Source organism: Hemiscyllium ocellatum, chromosome 3 (assembly GCF_020745735.1).
Source record: "Hemiscyllium ocellatum isolate sHemOce1 chromosome 3, sHemOce1.pat.X.cur, whole genome shotgun sequence".
Lineage (NCBI taxonomy): Eukaryota > Metazoa > Chordata > Chondrichthyes > Orectolobiformes > Hemiscylliidae > Hemiscyllium > Hemiscyllium ocellatum.
In genome coordinates this window covers 16,925,561-16,949,481 of record NC_083403.1, presented here as the reverse complement: position 1 = coordinate 16,949,481, position 23,921 = coordinate 16,925,561, and the positions used below count along the sequence as shown (strand labels likewise).

At 40.2% G+C, this 23,921-nt stretch overlaps 1 protein-coding gene across 1 annotated transcript in view; it reads left to right on the top strand.

The window, feature by feature from the left end:
• The window catches only part of rev3l (REV3 like, DNA directed polymerase zeta catalytic subunit), a 213,889-nt gene that overhangs the window by 118,019 nt on the left and 71,949 nt on the right, over positions 1-23,921 (top strand). The window contains exons 13-16 of the mRNA XM_060848723.1: positions 1,156-5,758; positions 10,994-11,916; positions 20,331-20,413; positions 22,420-22,542. Of these exons, the coding sequence (XP_060704706.1) occupies positions 1,156-5,758; positions 10,994-11,916; positions 20,331-20,413; positions 22,420-22,542 (5,732 nt within the window). The remainder of the gene's footprint in view (positions 1-1,155; positions 5,759-10,993; positions 11,917-20,330; positions 20,414-22,419; positions 22,543-23,921) is intronic.

Sequence of the window (23,921 nt, the reverse complement as noted above, 5' to 3'; positions counted from 1 at the left end):
TCTTAACAGCAAAGTTGTTAAAGTTTTTCAAGAAAGCATTAACCAGCTGGTACCAGGCAGCTAAAACTTAATGTCAAGAAATGTGGAGTGATTTGGTTTAGGAGGATCAAACAAATGCAATATAAAACAAAAAGGGTGCAAATCTGAACAGAGATCAGGAGCAGATGAACCAAGACTTATACACAAATGGGCAGGTTGAGAAAGCAGTTTATAAGGCACATGGATCCTGAGCATTACTCCTGGAGAAATAAGAGTACCAGAGCAAAGAAAAAGTTATTTTTTAACAAGTGGTTTGATCATTACTGTACAATCCTGAACATCATGCTTGAGGAAGGAAGTAAATATGATGAAGCTAATATTTTGGAGAACTTGCAGGGATTGAGGGTATTGGTTCGAGAGATAAATTGGCAAAGCTGATGCTATTCTCCTCCGATGTAATGGGTGAGAGGTGATTTAGTAGAGAGGTCTGACCAACGTTGCGATCAACAGAAGGGTTAAGAACTAGAAGGCACCAATTTAAGATAATTGGTGATAAAAGCAGTGTGAGGAAGAAAGGATTTTGTGTATGGACTGATTTTAAATCTGAGTGCTCTACCTGAGTATGGTGAGACAGATTTCAGAAGTGAATTACATTTATTTGGGAAGGGGTAGAATTAGAGCGGCTCTTCTGCTGAGCAGACAGACTTGACCAGCTAAATTACAGTCTTTGTGCTGTTATAATTCCATGGTTGTGTAAGTATTTGGAGCCAATTTAACTTTGTAGCATGCAAACTATTATCTATTATGGGGTTTTTATTATCTTTGAGACAATTCAGTGTACATTTATTGTTATGTAAGGGGTAAGAATAATCTTGAGTGCAGTTGTACTATGAAGCACATAGCAGTTTATGTTTTAATTATTCAGTAGGATAGCAACCAACAGTATTGAGATAACCTGAAAGCACACCTCAGATGAGAATTATTTTCAGACCATGGATGAATTGAATTACTCTGTTTCATTTTACACCAGTCCCAAGAAAACAAGTGCTATGGATTAGTGACATCTCAACACTTGAGAGAAATTCATATTTTTTCTGATTTGTATTATATTAAGCGGAAGCATTTTCATGGTCTTCTGCCCTTCAGTAATTCCATGGCTATCTTATTGAATTTTAGATAACACTTTGAATGAAGATGGTTCAAGAACTCATTCTACGTTAGCAGTCCGAGACAAAGTTCTGACAAAGTCAACATTTCACAAAGAGACTGTGATGTTAGAATTGCCATCATCTGATCATGTTAGACTACAGTACAATCATGCAGGTACCACACCTCATGCACTCGATGATTTGAATGCCACAGAATTACCTTCTTATCAAAATTCATTCATTGTGACAAAGAAGCCTGAACATGCTGTTTCTAACTTATCGAATGAAGCCAGTTATGAATTAAAATACAGCACACCTAGCGAAGACCTTGGCTCTCACAATGTGAAGTTTGTAGATGCTGAAATGGTTGGCAAATCTCCAAGTGCAGTTTGTGAAAATAAATGTATTACTAGTGACTATGAAAATCAGGTTCCAGTGCAAACTGATAAACTTCAAAGGGTAAAGCGTTATATCAGCATTAACTGTGAAAAAAGGTTGTCATTTACACATCCAAGAAATCAAACCAGTGAAGATGAATTTCATAGTAATTCAACTCTTGATTGCTTGGTTGGGCGAATAGCTAATAAAGTGCCTCATGCATCCAATAAAAAAGAGAACACCATGTGTGATAAATCTTTGATTCCTCCCAGAGGTGTAAAACATGGGGTTCAGCTTTTTGAAGGCCAAAGAAGTACAGCAATAGATGCTGAAAGCAACACTGCAAAAAATCATACTGAACTTAAAATTAGATATGAAGATTTTCAAGCAACCCAAAGAGAGAGAACTGTAATTGATCAGCATGAGGCACAGTATACATTCTTCCCTAGCGTAGTACTTCCTAACTGTCTGAAATGTCCAGAGAAAATGTTCAACAGGCCCTCGAAACTTCAAAAACAAGATGATCGCAGGTTAAAGCTCAAGTTGAGTAAAAAGAGATCAAATGGTATCCAGCTGACTGAAAATTCAACAATTACAAAGGGAACAAGTGCCCAATCCAGAGAACTGAATTCTTGTAGCAATAGGGTACTGCAAAATGAAATATCTCTAGATCACAATACAGGGAAATCTTTAGGTAATGGATTTTCTTTAGACTCCCAAATCTTTAAGGATGGATATCCTGAAAATAGTCTAGGACAGTCACTTCGATTGACATCCAGTAAGTATACACTCCGAACAAAGCGGAAAGTAAGCTATGAAACTGAAGAAAACGAGCATGGTCAATGCTCAGAAACCTTCAAGACCAGTCCAGCTCGGTCAGAATGTTCAAAAGTCAATGATAACAGTATTGATCATTCTCAGCGATCACGTAAAAGAAGAAGGCTTAATAAGAAAGAACCTCCTGTGATTATAAAATATATTATTATTAACCGATTCAAGGGTAGAAAAAATATGCTAGTTAAGATAGGAAAAGTGGATTCAAACGAGGACCATGTTCTTCTCGATGAAGATAAACTGCAAAAATATCGCAAAATTTCACCTTTAAAAGACTGGTGGCCGAAGGTCACTGAACCTCCTGTTGTTGTCAAACCTTTGCTATCAATACCTACACCAAAAAGAGGGAAAAAAGCAAAAGTTCAGTCGAGCTTAAAGAAAAGAGCTGGAAGATTTAAAAAACTACAAAGAAAGGAAAAACTGAATATTGCTAACCAAGCTCAAGGGAAAAGAAGTGTATTTACTATGAAAAAAGTAGAATTTTCACCACTTTCTCCTCCTTCGCCCTGCTACAGTGCTGAAGCTGATGACTGTTCAATAGAATATAAAGATGTTATGTACAAACTCGGCTTTATGTCTGAGAGAATGCCAAGTCCTTCTAAACTATCACCACCTCGTTGCTGGTCACCAAGTGAAATGCAAGGGAATGGAATGCTATCAGTTGTGTCAACAGAAGATGTGCTGATAAGAGAGAGTGACCCCTCTGCTTTAAGTAATTCTAATTATTTGTTGCAAGGCAGTAGAAATCGTGGAAAAAAGCAATGTTTGAAATCCAGGAAAAAATCTCCCTCTAACGCTGGTGCTACAGCTAAAAGGATGAAAGGACCCCAAAAAGGTAAGCAAGTGGCAGTTGGTGAAAAAGATGAACAGAAGGTAAAGCAGCGCAAGAAAACCAGAAAAAGATGGACCCGGAAACCAAAAAATGTAGTTCCATATCTTGCTGCGAAGCAAGGAACTTTGCAAAGTTCAGAATCAAATGAGCATGAGGAAAGCTCTGAGCCTATCGACACAGAACCGAACTCCTCCTGTAAAGAACAATCAATTGGAAGGTTTTGTGGAAATTTTGAAAATGTGCTTGCTGTAGAATCAGATCCCATTTCCAAGACTGATGAGCAACCCAACATTCCTCTTAGCCTCTGTTCGACAGGGCACCTTCCTTCAACACAGCCTTATTCTGAAGAAATCCAAGGAGATTCTGGGGGCTACTATTGTTCGTTGCTGGAAGTTGATGATAGCACCAATTTGCACGATTTCCCTTATCCGCCAGGTGAACAAGTCTCGGATACACTGTCTCAGTTGGCAACGTGTTCTCAGTCCCAGTTGCATTCCAGCCTTCCTTTCAGTCTCAGTAAAACAAGTCCTTCTTGTGTGCAGCCTGAGTCTATTTATATGTTGGATAACAAGGCTCAAATAACTGAGAATTTTCAACTATCGATGGACACTAACCTTGAACCACAGACAACACTGGCTGTTCCTCAGAATCAGCGGTGTTTTGGTCAGTTAACAGCCTCTTCCACAGTTCAACATCATCCGCAGTCTTTACAGTACTCCCACTTGCCAGTTCACTCAACCGAAGACATTTTTAGGATACAGAGGAGCAATTCATCGCAGCCGAGGTCACAGATTATGTGCCAAACAAAGGCTGATGGTGGTCAGCATATTTCTGAAGCTAGAGAGATTCAAAATGGAGAGAATGCACAAACACTTAAATCTCACCAGAAATCTACGTTATCTCAGTCAGAGCTTGAGATTGATGGCAAAGTAAATCATTCATTTCAACAATTCCAGCAATCCAAAGCTCATCAGCAATCAAAATCTGCTCTACTTATTTCTGAGGTAAATCAACAATCAGCATATTCGCAAGGAAACAATGGTATGGATTTACCTCGCAGGATTTCTCCAGTCGAAAATGAAAAGGATGGCCATTGTCTTAATTTTATTTCATGTAGCCAAACTAAGTTAGTGAAAAAAGTTGTGGAAGGGGAACAAGAAACCACCAACATTTTAGATATATCTGACTTCACTCCTCCCAGAATAAAGCAGAGGTCAGTGTCTGAAACCTTCTTGGACGCAAATATTGCACCCTACTCTCAGAAATCTGAACACTGTCAGAGAATGGATAGCCAAGCCCCTTTTAGCGGTACTCAGTCTAGTCTCACTGTTTTGCGCGAATTACTACAGAAAAGGCAACAAAAAACACAAGAAGGCAATGTTCAAGCTCCTTCACCAAAAGCTGTGTTTCACAGAAGTGTTTCTTGTCCAAATGAGCAAAATGAATTCAATAAAAATTCTGCTGGCACAGACTTTCCTGGTCTTCTCCCTGTTGCTCATTCAAAGTGCCAAAAGGATGCTGCTTCTAAAAAAATGAAAAACGCAAGAAGTGCAAATATTATACAAAAGAAAACCAAAACCTCAAAAAGAGTACCACCCAAGAAATCTCAAACTTCTCAATCCAATTGTCCTTTTTCTGATGACAACCCTGTTTTCCATTCTGATGCTGGGTTTGATAGTTACAGTTTTGACAGCTTATCACCAGAACTTCCTCCGTCTTACAATTTTGATATCAATACTGTTGGACAAACCAGGTATTGCACTGTATATTCTGGCTGCCAGTTCATGCCAGCTGCTGAGCAAAATCTGCCTCAAAAATTTTTGAGTGATGTCCAAGAATCTGTTCCAACCCAGGCAGTAATAGAAACTTGTGGATACAAGTCCCAAAGCAGTAAAGTGCAGCACTCTGACCAAATACATCAGCCATCAACCAATGCTGAGTGGGCCAGATCTGGCTCAGTCAGCCCTGATCTGTTTGAAAAGTCCTTTTTAGACAGTGAAGAGAAGTTGAAACAATTAAATAAAAGTTTTGACATGCCAGTTCAAAGTGTTCTGTCAAACTCTTCTGAATCATCTAGCACCCATTTGTCTGGAATGTCTCTTGTTGAGATGAAGGATCAGACTTCCAATCCTTGCCATGATTCTTTGGAGAATGGAACTTCCTGCAGCCCAATAAAGTCATCCAGTAGTCAACTAATGCTGTTAGATGAAGGAAGTGGAAGAGAATGTGACCGATCTGACGTGTGTTTGTCTGCCCTTTCGACTGGTTCGAGTCCAAATGGAGCTATAGGATTTGTTGGTGATGACATTACAGCAATAAGCTGTGAAGATCCAGAGCTTTGTGCTTCTAAATATAGTAATGGTTCACCAGCAACGTCTCATAGTTCTCCAGCATCTGTCAATTCACCATTACAAACCAAACATAGCTGTTACATTAGCCGCACGTCAGGTGCTCACATTCTAAAGCCTTTAATGTCACCACCAAGCCGAGAGGAAATCGTGGCAACGCTGTATGATCATAATCTGGCAGAAATTGTCTACCAAGAACCATTCTGCAGCGATCCTTCAGATGCTCCAGAAAAGCCCAGGTGAGATGGTTACTGCCTCTCTCACTGTTTAAAATTGTGGAAGTGTGAATTTATCTAAAGTCCTATTTTGAAGTCAAATATATGTTGCTACACAATGATAACATTAAAAAGTTGTTCGATATATTCTGACTTGTACGTTGTTAAAGTTATGATATACAGACTGTTATGCAAGTTAATTTTTTTTCTTTTTACAGAAAGGTTGGCCTACTGACTCCAAATCTAAATATCATCAAGAGAAACTTTCTCAGTATCACCTCCAAAAATTAACATTCTTTAGCTTAGATTAGATTACTTAGTGTGGAAACAAGCCCTTCGGCCCAACAAGTCCACACTGACCCGCCGAAGCGCAACCCATCCAGACCCATTCCCCTACATTTACCCCTTCACCTAACGCTACGGGCAATTTAGAATGGCCAGTTCACCTAACCTGCACATTTTTCGGCTGTGGGAGAGAACAGGAGCGCTCGGAGGAAACCCACGCACACGCTGGGAGAATGATTTACTAGCATTTATGAAGTCTTTAAACAAGCTTCAATTTTCTACTCATTTTAGGCAATAGATCTCCTGTTGTAGTAAACATTTACTGTACTTTTGCTTCATTAGCAGTTTTATAAATTTCTGAACAAATTGATTTTAGAGAGTAGACTAGAATCATTAGAAGACCATTTGGTCCATTTGAATGTGTTGGTTTCTGCAGCAGTTTTGGTGAGGGAACTCCCTGCCCTTTGTGAATAAGCATGCATTATTTTCTCTTTGGTGGCTTATCCAGTTTCCCTTTGAAAGTCTGAAATGTCTGCCTTAACCTCCACCTTGAGCAATGTTTCCAGATTGTAACCATTCACTATGGTTACCTTCCATTGTAGTTTTTTTTGACAGTCACCTTAAATATTTTTCTCTGGTTCCTGACTCTTCCATCCACAGGAACAATTGCTGTCCATTTACTGTGTCCAGATCCCTTGTGAACTTGAGCATCTCTTTCAAACCTCTTTTAAACTTTTTTTAAGGAGATTAGCCCTAGTGTCTCCAATCCATCCTTCATAAATTGAGCCCCTTATCAATCATTCAGTGGTTAGCACTGCTGCCTCACAGCACAGAGACTCCGGTTCAATTCCACCCTTGGGCAACTGTCTGATTGGGTTTCCTCTGGGTGCTCTGGTTTCTTCCCACAGTCCAAAGATATACAGGTTAGGTGGATTTGTCATGCTTAATTGCCCATTGTGTCCAGGGATGTGCAGGTTAGGTGGAATAGCCATGGGGACTGCAGGGTTACACGATAGGGTAAAGGGTGCATCTGGATGGGATGCTCTTTGGTGTGGACTTGATGGGCTGAATGACCTGCTTCTGGGTTGTAGGGATTCTACGATTATCTTGGAACCATTTTGTAGATTTTGCACCTTCTTCAAAGTTTTCATTATCATCTTGCTAATGTGCAGTATTGTAAGTAAATGCAACACAGTCAGTTCTTCCATAACATGATGGTTGCATTCTTATATAACCAAATGTAAGAGAAAATTTGTGTTTTAGAAACAGCACTTAAAGCGTTGGTGATGTAATTTCATTACAGCCAACATACTTTTTAGGAGTTCACACTTTAGAAACAACATCCCCAATTTATCTGTCGTGTTAGTGAATTTGTGTCGACGAAATGCACGTTATAGCAGAACAACCTATACTCCCAATGCTGATCTCTCTTTTTGCCCTTCAACTTAAAAAGAAACAGGGGGATTTAGTTTGATACAGTATGCTGTAAACCTATTCCAAATACAGCTAGAACACTGACATTTACTTGAAAGTGTGGAAAACAGCCTAGCTATGTCCTGCTGTCACACAGGGTAATCCAAACCAACCAACCATCCCATCAGAGTACTCTCAGAATCATCAGTAAAAATGGTGGTGTCACCAACTGTGTTGATAAGAAGTATTTGCTTAGCAATAATTTGTTCACTTCACCCAGTTAAGATCCCACCAGGGCCACTCAGTCCCTGACCTCCATTGCAGCCATGGTTCACACTTGGACAACGGATCTGAATTCCAGAAGTGAGATGAACCAAGACTACATTTGACTTAAGTGTGACACCAAGGAACCCTACCAAACTAGTGTTTAAGGGAATCAGGAGTGGTAGTTGGAGTCATGTGTGGCACAGAGGAAGATGGTTGAACTTGATGAGTTTTCTGAAGTCCATGACACCTCCAAGTGTTTTACAGGGAAATGTCCTACCATTTTAGCATTTGTCATTGACCTCCCTCCATTATAAGGTCAGAAGTGGGGATGTTCACCAGTGATGGCACAATGGTCAGCACGATTCAGTCCTGAGGCAGTCCATGTCCAAAGCACAGCAAGACTTGGACAATATCAGGCTTGGGTTGACAAATGGCAAGTAACATTCTTATCATATGTGACATAGTTTATAATAGCAGGGAGTTCATATTGAAGCTATACAGTATGTTGGTCAGGCCACAGCTGGAGTACTGTGGTTACCACACTAAAAGAAAGATATGATTGCACTGAAGGATTTGCAAAGGAGGTTCACCAGGATGTTGCCTGGATGGAACATTTCATTAATTGAGATGCTTTGTAATCTCAGGTTGTTTTCTTTGGAGCAGAGACTGTGGACCTGATAGAGCTGTTTAAGATTGAGGGGCATGGACAGGGTCTGTAGAAAGCAGCTGTTCCCCTAGTTGAAGAGTGCACAAAAAGGAGGCATAATTTTGAAGTGAAAGGCAGGACGTGGTCCAGGTGGGAAACCTCAACGTTTAGAAGGTACTTGGGTGAGCAATTGAAATGTCATAATGTTCAAACCTGTGGATCTGGTGGTTGGGGGGGGAGGGGTGCACTATGGTAAGGCTGTAAGTCGTAATATATTTTGGTGATACAGACTCAGAGGCTCGAAAGATCTTTGCTGTGTTGTATGGTTTTATGACAAGTGCCAGCAAATGAATGTCTCTGACGAGAAGAACATCTCACCATTGCCCCATGATATTCAATTGCGTACCATCACTGAATAAAAAATGAGGTCTGCAGATGCTGGAGATCACAGCTGCAAATGTGTTGCTGGTCAAAGCACAGCAGGTTAGGCAGCATCTCAGGAATATTCCTGAGATGCTGCCTAACCTGCTGTGCTTTGACCAGCAACACATTTGCAGCTACCATCACTGAATCCCTTGTTGTCAATATCCTGAGGACTACGACTGACAAGGTGAACTGAACTAACTATACATGAATGCTGTAATGACGAGCAGATCAGATGCTAGGAATATAACAATGAGTAACTCACCACCTGACTCCCCAAAGCCTATCCACCATTTACAGGACTTTCTGGATGAATGCAACTCCAACTTCATTTGTGAAGCGTGACACTATCTTGGACAAAGCAGTCTACTTGATTGAGTAAATATTTGTGAATGTAATGCCAACCTACAATCAGCATTTAGTAGCATCAGTGTATGCCATTCTAAAAGATATACTGTAGAAATTCACCAAGGCTCCTTAGACAGCACTTTCCAAACTCTCAATCATTTGTATCCACAAAGACAAGGGCAGCAGATACATAGGAACTCCACCATTTTCAAGTTCGCCTTCAAGTCATTCAGCATATTGACTGGGGAATATGTCAGCTTTTCTTCAGTGTTACTGGGTTAGATCTGCAGCGCTTTCCCTTATTATGTTGTGGGTCCACCTGAGTCAAATGGACTGCCGTAGTTCAGGCAGACATCACTCAACACCTTCGGGTAACTAGAGATGGGTAATAATCACTAACCCAGCCAGTGATACCTATAGTGAATAAGTGAATTTTTGTTTTCAAACTAAGACTTGAGTGCTCCAAACTTCTTTCTGACACTGCTCACTCTAGTCCATTTAAGTGGTAGGCTAGCATAGGGATACAAACGTTTGCAGATCTTTCAGAACTTCTAGCAAGTGTCACTGGAGCTAGCTATGTCTCTCCAAACAGATTTTGTGCAATTAGTTTTCTATCGTGCTTCAATGTGTAGTTAGTCACTCATCAGGTACATGGAATAAATTCTGCTTTCCTAAATGGAATTGTTTCTTCTAATTTCAAGAATAAACATACTTAACCCATCAAGCATAACTTGCTTACATCGTAAAGAAATACAAGTTGTATTTGAATGTAACATTGTATATAATGAAGATCCAAGTAATGCCGCAAGTGTAGTTTGCCTTAATCCCTATTCCCTGATTCTAAATCCCTATTTGGAAATACCACAAATTCAATATTGTTCAATATTATTGCTACAGCGTAATGTAACCTTTAGAGAGTATCATTAAGTCTATTCATAAAGGCTGCTTATTAGCAAAAGGACAAAACCCCAGTCTGCATATGCCAATATTTAGGTAACTAACTGCAGGGAACAGTTTCTTTCTATTGGATTGGCAGTTTTGAGATTGGGAAAAGGAAATCCTAATGTGGCATAGGCCTTTTTTTTTAACGACAGATCATTTTGAAATAGAAGTGGTAATTATAGTCTTGCTAGATTAATTTGTTTCTTATAATGTATTCAGCAATCCAGGCAAGGGTCTTGATGTGGTAACAATGCGATTTACTATCTGACCAGAAAATTTGAAATCTTTTTGGTGTATTCATAGCTTTTTAAAATTTTGAGTCACTGCGTATGAATGTTTCTTTGGATTTTTGGACTCTGACTCGGTCTTGTTCTCCTAAATTTATGGATCAAACAATTTTCCTATTAAAGGAACATGTGCATATGTGCTTAATGACCATTGAAGGCAGTGATTATGTACAAATCCTTCCCTTTTGGATGGATGCCTCCGAGAGAGAGAGAGAGAGAAGCTGGTTATAATGGAGCAAACATGATGGGAAGGGTAAGATTGAGATAGCTGGGAAAATTAGATGGGAGTCCCCACTTCTATTTATTGGTGTCCAGAAACATTTCTCCCCAGTTTAATGGGGAATTGGGAAGGACATTCCTCACACAGGTCGCAGAATGTCAGTTAAGCTTTTATAGAGCTAGATGGTCAATCATTTCTAATCCCATCTCCCCCGGTCTCCCCCACCATCTGAAATTATTTAGAAGGTTGTGGGTGTGTATGTGTGTGCATGTTCGTTTTCCACTGTGCAGCATATTCCATAGATGTCCAGCTGAGTGTAAATAAACAATGCTTATCTTACTGATTTGGAATTGTGAAGGTAAGCGTCTGATGAACCCAAATACAATGGGAATGGTGTTTCTAATTTTTTTTTTCCCCTTCAATAATAGGGAGATAGGAGGACGGGTTTTGATAGTTGAAACCAGGTTGCCCACTGACCTACCGGAGTTTGATGGAGATTTTTCATTGGAAGGACTGCAGTTCTGGAAGACAGCCTTATCAGCGATGACGCAAAATGCTCGACCTGGCTCTCCTGCTTTTACGGGGAGCAGGCATACTACTGGTCAAAAAATAAGGGTTGGTCTAGGAACTTCTGAAGACCGGAAGATTGTAATCCTGCCTTGTAAAAGTCCACCTGGTTTACAACGAGTGCAATTGTGGCTTCAGGCGAAAAGAGAATATGAGAACTCAAAGAAACGTTCAAAAAATCAGCTTGGTCTAACAGAGAATGCCAACCAGAATCAGTGCTTGCAGATTTCACAAGACCATGAGGCTTCTCCAGATGGAGAGTTAGCAATAGCAATTCCTGCTGATCCTGACCAAGAGCAAGGTGGAGGACATGTCCAGATAAGTGAACCTGCTGCCTCTCCTGAAACATTGCACTTAAAAACTCCAGAACAGGACAGCTTGAAACCTCAGTCTCCAACAGGCCAATTAACAAAAGGAATGAAGCCATTTGAAGACGATGATTACTATCGTGCGTACAGTTCACCTGATTCACCACTGCTGTCTCCATGGCAGCAGCCAGCTTCTCCTAATGCAGGACAGTGGGAACCAAATGAAGATGGAGACATGAGTAGGCCAACACTGGCCTTCAGCACGGAGATTGCAGCAGAGGACTGCCCATCACCAAACAACAGTGTGCCTTCAGGTGCTCCACAGGTTGATAACAATCAACTGGCAAGATCGCCTCTTCAGTCTAAAACAAAAGCTGCTGAAAATTCTGCATCAGTTCTGCATAGTACCCCTGTCTCCCACAAGGTTAGAAATGATGGAATTCCTGATGCGCTTTACTGTACTCCTATACAAATGGGTAGGTATTCACTTCTGAATTTTTTAACTACTGGTACAAAAAATATATATTACTGTAATTGTTTCAAAGGAAATTGATTTCATGTATACTTCAAGACTATAAGATATGGGGGCAAAATTAGGTCAATCAGCCCATCATGTCTGCTCCAACGTTTTAATCATGGCTGCTATGTTTCTCACTCCCAGTCTGTTGCCTTCTCCCCATGACCCTTGATATCCTTTTAAATATCAAGAATCTAGCTATCTCATGATCTGGCCTGCACAACCTTCTGTGGCAATGAGTTCCGCAGAGTCACCACCATCTGGCTGAACAAATTCCACCTCCTGTCAGGTCTAAAGAGTTGTCCCATCGCTCTGAGGCTGTGCCCATGGGTCCTATTTGTGGAAAGATCATCTGCACGTCCGCTCTATCCAGATGCCTCCATACTCTGTTTCGATGAGAATTCTTCCCCCCCCCCCCCCCCCCGCACCTTTTAAACTCCCATTAAGTGCATACCCAGGATCCTCTATTGCTCCTGATAATGACAGTCCCTTCATACCTGGGATCATTCATCTGAACCTCCTCTGGGTCCCCTCCAATGAAAGCACATTATTCCTTAGATCCGGGGCCCAAAACTGCTCTCAATCTTCCACATACAGTCTCAGCAGAACCTAAAACAGCATCAGCAGTTACGTGCCTGCTGTTGTATTCTAGCTCCTTCAAAATGAATGCTACACTGAAGTTGCCTTCCTAACTACCAAGTTAACCTGAATGTTAACCTTTTAAGAGAATTGAGTAGGACTTCTAAATCCCTGTATGTTTCAAATTTCCAAAGCTTTTTGACATTTGGAACACTCCTCAGTTCTTCCTACCAAAGTGCATAACCCTGTACTTTCCCACATGGTATTCCATCTGTCACTTCTGACTACAATCACACAGCCTTAACATAAGAATCACCAGCTTCCAAATCTCTCCAAACCCCTTCCCCCGTCATCCCAGGACAAGCCCCTCCCTCTTTGCCCTGCCCCCTTGATCTGATCTAATTTGTCCATCATGTTTCCCACCTATCTGCTCCACCCTCCCACTGACAATCACAATCACCTCCGGCCTGCATCCACCTATCGCCATCGTCCAGCCCCACCTCCTCCCTCTATTTATTTTTCAGCCCCCAACCCCCTCCCCAGTCCTAATGAAAAGTTCTGACCTGAAATGTCAACTCCTCTGATCCTCTACTGCTTGACCTGCTGTGCTTTTTTTTTCCCAGCTCCATTCTTCATTGACTCTGACTTGCCAGCATTTGCAGTCCTTAAAATACTGAAAGCTAAATGCAATGATTTAAGGTGCAAAGGATTTTTTTGAAATGAAATTATGCCAAAATTATCTTTATCCACCAGAAACTGGAGTTGTGAAGTCGAGATTTCAGATACGAATTTCCATAGGCTAAGGATGATAAAGCAGTATTTTCCTTTCAAAATGTGTGCAGGCAAAAGAAAATGCAACATGTTAACCTTTTAAATTCCAGTTTGTTTGTTGTTTTTAAGGACCATGCAATCTAATTGTCTTGTGTCTCTTTTCATCATATTGTAACTGAACATGGAGATGTACAGCATGGAATCAGACCCTTCGGTCTAACTTGTCCGTGCTGACCAGATTTCCTAAATTAGCCTAGCTGCATTTTCCAATATTTGGCCTGTATCCCTCTAAACCCTTCCGATTCATATACCCATCCAGATGCCTTTTAAATGCTGTAATTGCCCCAGCCTCATTTCATACACTCGTCACCCTCTGCATAAAAACGTTGCTTCCTCAGCCCCTTTTCAACCCTTCCCCTCTCACTTTTAAAACCTATACTGTCTAGCTTTGGACTCCCTACCCTGGGAAAAAGACCTTAGCTATTCACACTATCCATGCCAGTCATGATTTTATAAACCCCTCAGTCTCCAGGGGAGAAAAGCCCCAGCCTATTCAGCCTCTCCCTATAGCTCAAATCTTCCAACTCCAGCAACATCCTTGTAAATTTTTTTTGAATTCTTTCAAGTTTAACAACATCATTCCGAAAGTAGGAAGACCAGAATTAAGCACAGTATTCCAAAAGTGGTCTAAACAATTTCCTGTACTGATGCAGCGTGATAACCCAACTCCCATACTCAATCCACTGACCAATAAAGGCAAGCATACCAAATACCTCTTTCAGTACCCTGTCGACCTGCAACTCTCCCTTCAAGGAATTTATGAGCTTGCCCGCCAAAGTTCCTTTTGCTCAGCAACACTCACCAAGACATTACCATTAAGTGTCCTGCCGTTATTTTGCCTTTCCAAAATGCAGCACCTCACATTTATCTAAATTAAACTCCTCCTGACGCTCCTCGGCCCATTTGAATCAGAATTGTGCTCTGACATAACATTCACTGTCCTCTACAACATCAATTATTAGGTTAAAGTAAGTTTCTGGACAGTTGTCTGCCAACTCGATTTGTTGCAGCTTTAAGTGAGGTATTGGTCATTACTTTCAAATTGTTATTGCCAAATACTTTCTCTTTGGGTCCAGAAGGCTGATAAGTCTTCACACGCTTTCTCTCACGTTGAACTCCTTATTGCCACTGCCTATAGAAACCTGATCTATTCAGTTACTGTGTGGTTGAGACTGGACCATTATTGTTTTATTCATGTACAAGACTTGTTAACTTGCCCAAATTCCTGTGACCACAGAATGGAAGATGGTGTATTTTTGCTGTGCATAGTCTTAACAGAACGTAAGTCATTCTTCCATTAGAGACATGACTGGTGATGGTTTAGCCTGAGGGTCACGTCTGTTGTGTTCAAAGCTAACAGAATTCAAATTCAATTAATGAAATCTGGAAGTGAAATCTAGTCTCGGTAGCAATGAGCATCATAACTAACATTCATTATTGGAAAAACCCATCTCCTTCCCAAGGAAGGAATTTGCTGTTTTTACTTGGTCTGACCTTTTGGAGGCTGAAAGGGTGACCTTACAGAAGTTTATAAAATCATGAGGGACATGGATAGACAAGGTCATTTCCCAGAGGTGGGGGAGTCCAGAACTAGAGGCATAGGTTTAGGGTAAGAAGGGACCTAATGGGTAACGTTTTCATGCAGAGACTGGTGCAAGTTGGAATGATCCGTCAGAGGAAATGGTGGAGGCTGGTACAGCTTCAACATTTGAAAGGGATCTGGATGAGTATACAAATAGGAAGGGTTCAGAGGGAAATGGGCCAAGTGCTGGCAAATAGGACTAGAGTAGTTCAGGATGTTTGGTTGGCACAGACACGTTGGACCAAAGAGCCTGTTTCCATGCTGTATATCTCTGTGTGGTTTCCAATCCACAACACTATGAATGATTTGAAATCCCTTCAAATATGGCCAAGCAGCCGTTAGAGTAGGGCAACAAATACTGACCTTGTTAGCTGTACCAACATTTCATGAACGAATAATCGAGGACTCCACATCTGAAGAAACATGAGGCTACTTTATGCTTTCTGTACTGTTTTGAATCAGCGCCAGGAAGGTGTCAAAAAAGTACTTTCTCCTCTGCCCTCCATCCCTGTCTGAACTGCTTTTCGACAAAGCTGACTTGTGAATGAAACCATGTCTTGTTAATGTAGTTGAAACTGCTCATTTTCTGGATGACATTATGCAAAGAAACATACAAATTTGGATTATATTATGGCATTTGACACAATGAGACCATTCTACCTGTTCAGTACAATCATAGCTGATTTTTATTTGTTTGAAATTCTACATTCCCCTCTATCCCCAAAGCCCTCAATTCCCTGACCTAACAAAAAACATTATCTAGCTTTTGCCTTAAAAATATCCAATGACTTTGCCTCTATCTCCTTCAGAGGCATTGTTTCAAAGTTACACAAAGCCTTGAAAAAGAAAATGAATCCTCATCAAAACAGTTCAGTCTGAATATACTTTAACCAAGTCACCCCTCACTCTTTTAAACTCCAGAGAAGTAAAAACACAATCCACCAAACCTTTCCTCATGGGCAGCTCACTCATTCCAGATATCAACCTTTTCTGAACTGTTTCTAGTGCACTTGCATCCTTCCTTATATAAGGAGACCAAAACTGAGTATTTGAGATGGAATCTTACCAATTCACTATGTAACTGCAGCAAACCTCCTAAGATTCAGATCCTTTCTTAATAAAGGATGACACTCCTTTACCCTCCTTGATTACTTGTTACCTGAATGCTGACATTTTGTGGATTATACAGTGGAATAACTAAATCCCTCTGCACTTCAATTCTGCAGTCATTCTCCCTGTATGTTTTATTTTTCCTGCCAAGTGAACATCTTCACATTTTCCCTACATTTATACTCCATTTGCCTGACTCCTGCCCATTTACTCAACCTATTCAAATCTGCAACCACCTTAGGTCTTCTGTACAACACACTTTCCTAGCTCTTTGTCATCTGCGAATTTAAGAGCTAAGTCATTGGCTTAGTGGTGAGGCCTCAGTAGACACTCCTGTAGGATTCCACTGATCACGTCAAACAAAGGTCCATGTTCTGCCAGTTAGCTAGCCAGCCAGTCTTCTCTCTCTGCTAAGACTTTACATTACTTAAACCATGTGCTTCTACTTGGCACAATAGTCATTTTTTGGGACACCTTCTCAAATGCATTTTTGGAAATCCAAGTTGAGTATGTAAGTAGGCTCCACTTTTTCCACAGTACGTTACTGTTTAAAAGTCCCAATAAATTGATTTAAGCGTGATTTGCCTTTCACAGATCTGTACTAACTCTGTCCAATTACCTTGGATTTTTCCCAAGTGCCCAGCTATAACCTCTTTTAAAGATTTGATTCTTGGTCTTTTCCCAGTGGTTAGCACAGTGGTTAGCACTGCTGCCTCACAACGCCTGAGACCTGGGTTCAATTCCCGACTCAGGCGACTGACTGTGTTGAGTTTGCACGTTCTCCACGTGTCTGCGTGGGTTTCCTCCGAGTGCTCCGGTTTCCTCCCACAGTCCAAAGATGTGCAGGTCAGGTGAATTGGCCATGCTAAATTGCCCGTAGTGTTAGGTAAGGGGTAAATGTAGGGGTATGGGTGGGTTGCGCTTCGGCGGGTCGGTGTGGACTTGTTGGGCCGAAGGGCCTGTTTCCACACTGTAAGTAATCTAATAACCAACGCAAAGCTAATTGACTCATTTATTTTGTTTTTGTCATTTTTGGAAAAAAATGTGGAATAGACTTAGAGATGTACAGCACGGAAACTTCATGCTGACTCAATCTAGTCCCATCTGCCAGCATCAGGCCCATATCCCTCCAAACTCTTCCTATTCATATACCTATCCAGATGCCTCTTAAATGTTGCAATTGTACCAGCCTCCACCACCTCTGGCAGCTCATTCCATATTACTCTCTGCATGAAAAAGTTTCCCCTTGGGTCACTTTTATATCTTTCCCCTCTCACCCTAAACCTATGCCCTCTAGTTCTGGACTCCCCCATCCCAGGGAAAAGACTTTGTCTATTTATCTTATCCATGCCCCTCATGGTTTTATAAACTTCGACAAGGTCACCCCTCCACCTCCAACGTTCCAGGGAAAACAACCCCAGCCTATTCAACCTCTCCCTATAATCAAATCCTCCAACCCTGGCAACATCTTTGTAAATCTTTTTTGAATCCTTTCAAGTTTCACAACATCTTTATGATAGGAAAGAGACAGAATAGCACACAATATTCCAAAAGTGGCCTAACCAATGTCCTGTACATCCGCAACATGACCTCCCAACTCCTGTACTCAATGCTCTGACCAATAAAGAAAAGCATACCAAATGCCGCCTTCACTATCCTATCTACCTGCAACTCTACTTTCAAGGAGCTATGAACCTGCACTCCAAGGTCTCTTTGTTCAGGAAAAACTCCATAGGACCTTACCATTAAGTGTACAAGTCCTGCAAGAATTTGCTTTCCCAAATTGCAGCATCTCGTATTTATCTGAATTAAACTCCATCTGCCACTTCTCAGCCCATTGGCCCAGCTGATCAAGATCCTGTTGTAATCTGAGGTAACCCTCTTCACTACCCACTACACCTCCAATTTTGTTATCATCTGCAAACTTACTCACTATACCTCTTATGCTCACATCCAAATCATTTGTGTAAATGACAAAAAGTAGAGGACCCAGCACTGATCCTTGTGGCATTCCACTGGTCACAGGCCTCCAGTCTGAAAAACAACCCTCCACCGCCACCCTCTGTCTTCTACCTTTTGAGCCAGTTCTGTATCCAAATGGCTAGTTCTCCCTGTATTCCATGAGATCTAACCTTGCTCATTAGTGTCCCATGCGGAACCTTGTCAAATGCCTTACTGAAGTCCATATAAAGCACGTCCATCAATCTGCCCTCATCAATCCTCTTTGATACTTCAAAAACTCAATCAAGTTTGAGACATGATTTTTCCACGACTTGTTCAAGGGATGGCTTCAAAAAAGTAAAGGGAAATAAGAGGGATGGTGGTATCTCAGGAGCCACTACTCCTTCTGTATTCTTTTGGTGATCCAGTATTTTTAGCTTGATAGTTGCTAAATTATATCTATAGTTAGTGATATACTTAGGTTTTTATCAATTTTTTTAAACTATCAACGTATTTCTACGTCTAGACACAGCTAGATATAGCAAATAAGTTGCACTGGCACCTTTTGTAATTGACATACAAAAATGCATTGTACTGAATATGCCAGGGAGCATTTGAGCAATACAAAGCATGAAGATCAGTGGTGTTGCAGCATTAGGGATGTTGTAATTTCTTTTAGCATCATAGGTATTGGTGCAAGGTTTATTGGGATTTCACCTTTTAACTTGATAGCTGTTCCTCATTTATTTATCTTGATAGGGATTTGTTGACCTTCAAACCTAGGGGTCAATAATCTACAGCCCAGAGTATTTAAGGAAGTAGTTTTAGAAATAGTAGATACATTGGTGGTTATCTTTCAGTAGGCCTTCTAGGAGAGTTCCTATGGTTTGGAAAGTTGTTAACATCACTTTTTTAAAAAAAAGGAAGACAAGAAACAAGAAATTATAGATTGGTTAGCCTAACATATGGTAGTGGGGAAAATACTAGTCTGTTATAAATAATTTAATAGCTGACCACTTGGAAAATAGTTACAGAATTGAACAACATCAGCATGGATTTATGAAATGAAAATTATGCTTGACAAATCTGGAATGTTTTGAGGATGTAACTTGGGGAGTTGATTGGGAGAGTAAGTAGATGTGGTTTACTTGGACTTTCAGAGGTCTTTCGGTAAGGTCTCACAAATTGAGATTAGCATGCAAAGTGTATGGGGGTGGGAATATTTAAATATGGATAGGGTATGCGATAGCCAGACAGGAAGTGAAGAGTAGGAATAATCTGATCATTTTGAGTGGCAGCAGGGACTGTTGGGTTACTGCAGAGATCAGTGTTTGGACCACAGCAATTCACAATGTTTATTAATGATATACACGAGGGAACTACATATATCTCCTAAGTTTGCAGATGCTAAAAAGCTGGGTGGCGGGATGAATTGCACGGAGGACACAGTAATGTTTCAGTGTGATTTTGACAAGTTGAATGTGAATAGAGGGGTGAAGTATGTTGTGGAGAAATGGGACGTTACCCACTTTGTAGCAAGAACAAGAATGCAGGTTATCTGAATAGTGGAAGACACAATGGAACCTGGGTGGTGGTGTACACCAGTTGCAGAAAGTAAGCATGCAGTTGTAGCAGCCTGTGAAAAAGGCACAGGGTATGTTGACCTTTTATAGTGTGAGCATTTAAGAACAGGAATGCCTTATTACAATTGTACAGGTCTTAGTGAGATTGCACCTAGTGAATTGTGTGTGGTTTAGAGTCTCCATTCCAGAGATAGGTTGTTCTGGCTAAGAAAGGACTGAATTGCTTAGGGTTACCTTCACTGGAGTTTTGAAAAGTGAAGGAGAATCTCGTAGAAACATATAAAATTCTAACATGACTAAACAACATAAATGTAAAAAGGACATTGCCAGTGACCAGGGAGTTCAGAACTAGGGCTGGCACACTCTAAGGTTACAGGATAAACCACTTCGGACCAAGATGAGAAATTTCACCAGGAGAGTGATGAGCTTGTGGAATTTTCTGACGAAGAAAGCAATTGAGGCCAAAATATTGAATGTATTTAAGTTGTTCTTGGAAACCGTCCTTAAAGCTAAAGGGATCAAAAGTTATGGGGAGAAAGCGGGAAAGAACTGTGTAAAATGATCAGCCACAGCCATTTGAATGGTGGAGCAGGCTCGAAGTACTAAATAGCCTACTCCTGCTCCTATTTTTTGCTTCAGCTACCAAATACTGGTCTTAATCTGTATATCATGCTGTGCTGAACTTTAACAGTTTGGTTTTGTGATTTGTTTTTTGTTTATTATACATATCCTTTTTAATCTATTCAGAGCCCAGGATTCAGAAGACCAGTCAGAGAAGAGGAAGTAATTCTGATTCCTTGAGGCGAGTACTACTGACCACTCAACTCAAGGTAATATGAAAAATTTTAAGGCTCATTTGCAGTGTTTTTAGGTGTACATGAAAGTGTAATTCCACCCCCCCCCCCCAGACATTTGAATTTGCTGTACAACATAAAAGGATTTATTAAACCTGCATATGTCTTAGCATAGTTATTTGTAGTTTGTCATCAGAATTTGGCAGTTCGGAAAATGGCTAATGTTTATCTAGTACCTGTTGTGAGGAAAGAAAAAAAATTTTTTTTCACAGAATTTTGGAGATAAACATTTCCAATGTAGCACACCAAAATGGCCAGACATTTACTACATTATGGAAAGCTAAATTAAGTAATCACTATCTTGCTCTTGCCAAGGGCTAACTTAAAATTAGTGATCTCTAAAATAGGAAATCAAGATGCAGCCATGTTGCTGACAGTCATGTTGCCAAAGCTTTTTATCTTATACTGATTTAATGCAACTTCAATAACCTCTCTTTTCAGCAATATTTAACTTCTGTATGGCCAAGCACTGTTTAAATGTCTTATTTTTATTTATAGACTGAAAATTGGCTGCCCACATCTTTCACTCAGCTAGAACGTAGCATGACCCAATAATTAGCTGACATATCTGATCAATCTTAACTGAATGCTCCAACCTTGAACATTCGCCACTTTTCTTGATCCCAATCTACAGTGAAAATCAGGGAGTGTACTGCAATTAGGAGCCTATTGCACATTTTAGATGTGGAAGTTTTACCTGCTGATTTCTGTTTCTTCCCTTAAGTGGATGTGGTGGGTAAGTAAACAAAGGCCACAGACCAGGATGGGAAATCACCTCCACTTGGACCTCAGCATTGGGCAGAAGCATCTGTTACTGATTCCTAAGCAGGCTAGAAACCATCAGGGATAACTAGGGTAATCTCTTCTTGTGGATGATACTGGCATAATTGGTTTTTCACCATTCTAAGAGAGACTAAAATTCAATTCAAGTTGTTGCTGAATAAGTTGTCTCCTTTCACTCTGTATTATTGTCTTGACTTTATTGTTGGATATTCAAATTATCACCAATGTGTAATATTTCTTTGGCACAAGGTCAATTAAACATTAGATATAATTAGCAATTGTTAATAGTGGACATAACCTGGAAAGTAAAAACCTCACTGCAGACATAAAATCCATCAATTTTAAACCATTTGTGTAAAACGGATCTTCAGGTAGGTCTTAACAGGCAAAATCTTACACTTGCACATCATTGTTTGCTCCCAGTGTAGTCATCAGTGCAGATGCTTAATCCCTTCAATTCGAGTCAAACATAGGTTCTGCAATCTTGGGGAATAATTTTGTCAAATGCTTTTGTAGCATTGATCGATATGAAACTGTTGACTTGCCAAACGTTTTTAAAGGCATTGCAAGGCATAGCCTAAATTCACAGGCCTACAGCATGGAGACAGGTGCATCAAGTCTGTACCGGTCTGGTGAGCAGAGTGAATGTTTATATGTACTATTCATGTGCAAGGTGCTACTGTAAACTTAATATAAACTTGGTTAATTGTGGTTATGATTTATCTGGACATCTGTATGAACTGAGCAAACACCTTCCTAAACAAAGAATGATCGTTCTAAAGATTTCTCTTTTTTTTAAAGTAACTAGCTCATGGTTTTAATGCTCTGACACTTTGCAATTCTTTGGAACCACCTTTTATTGATTACAATGGTCATTAATATGTACCAAGTAAATGTATTTTACATCCATCTGCAAAGGGAAAAAACTTGCATCAACATAACATCTGGAGTTGAGTCACTGCAGATAGAAACAAAATCCCACAAATGCAATGCCATTCAGTGCAATTTCTTTAAGGCATCCGGACTACAGACTTGTGCCTGTTGATCAATCTTATGTTAAGGTAATTCAGTATCTTGAATGTCCTATTAGCTGGTAAGTATTTAGAGAAACAATGCAAAAAAGCTGTTATTCTGAAAAAAGCTTTTAGTACTTAAGCTATTTCACAACTGTACGTGACCATGTTTGTGTACTTTTCCAGAACCAGTTTGCCTTTCAGTCTGCTAAGAAAAGCACGTCTCAGATAGAAGGACCAACTCTGAACAACACTTACGGCTTCAAAGTCAGCCAACAAAACCTCCAGGAGGCAAAAGCTTTGCACGAGGTATTAAATCTTCAGTGAAATTTAATAAGATAATTACCAAAACAAATCCTGCAAAGTACTGGCTTCATTTCTAGAAGGTTGGACTTGAAACATTGTGGTAGACTTGCACAGTTGTACCTCACTTGGTACTGTGAACAGTTTTGCTGTCTCTAGTATGCAAAGAACAAAGAGGCATTAAGAAGTTGCAAACTTGAATGATACCAGAATTGGTATTATACTATCAGGAAAGATTGAACAGCTTGGGTTTGTTTTTAGATAAATGTAATAGTTCAAACTTGTTGGAATGGATATACAGAACATATTTACACTTTTATATAGTAGATCAGAATGACTGGTTGTAACCATAAGATAATTACTAAGAGATCCAATTGTGAAATTTGACGAAAATTGTTTATCCAGAATCTGGTTAGACTGTGGAACTCCACAACCAGATAAGTACAAGCTGATGCAACAAGCAAAGATGTACATTTCTGGTTTATCTTTAAATACAAGTGTGGAGGAGAGGAAAAGGAAAATATATTGCTGAGCAAAATAAAGATTGCCTCCCATTGCTATGGAGGTCACCCCCACCTCCCTTCACCAGCTGAAATATTTCCTCAGCATCAACCTTTTTTTTCAATCACTTTCAATTCCAACTATCTTTTTAGATAATTCTTCATTGTAAAATCAAAGGTATGCAGACCAAGTCATGCAGCCTGCTTGCTCTTTCTATTGTTACTATACCTATAGATTTTGGTACCCTCATAAGAATGCAATGTGTCAAAAGGTTCTGGTCAGTGCTGTGTGTGACTGAAGCATGCTTTCCTCAATTTGTATCCCAATCAATGGGAGAGATAAAAGTGAGTGTAATGTTTCGTCGTAGTCGTCGTAGTAGTAGTAGTATTAGTAGTACTTCTAGTGATGTTAATTACATGTCAAGATCTAATTGATTCTCCTCCAGTTTTGTTCCTTCACCATTACCCTCATGATTAAGCAAATGCCCTAATTTGCCTTTCTCTAAACAAAAGTGTATAAACTCCGAAACAAAAACAGAAATTATTGGAAAGGCTCAGCAGGTCTGGTGGATTCTGTGGAGAGAGTGCCCCTTTCTAAGATTTCACTCCACAGATGCTGCAGACCTGTTGAGCTTTCCAGCAGTTTCTGTTTTACAGCATCTGCAGTTCTTTATGGTGTTTGATTATGGTCCATAAATTCAGATTTGCCCACACTGAACTCCATCTGCCACATTTAACCATTCATTTATCTGTGTGCCTTTATAAGCCTCTCCTCCCATTGATGCAGCTTACAAATTTCCTTCATTTAAGTCTTTTTAGTGAAAAGCTCAGTACAGATCGCTGGGCCACTCCATCTGTCACATTCATAAATCAGTTCCTTTCATT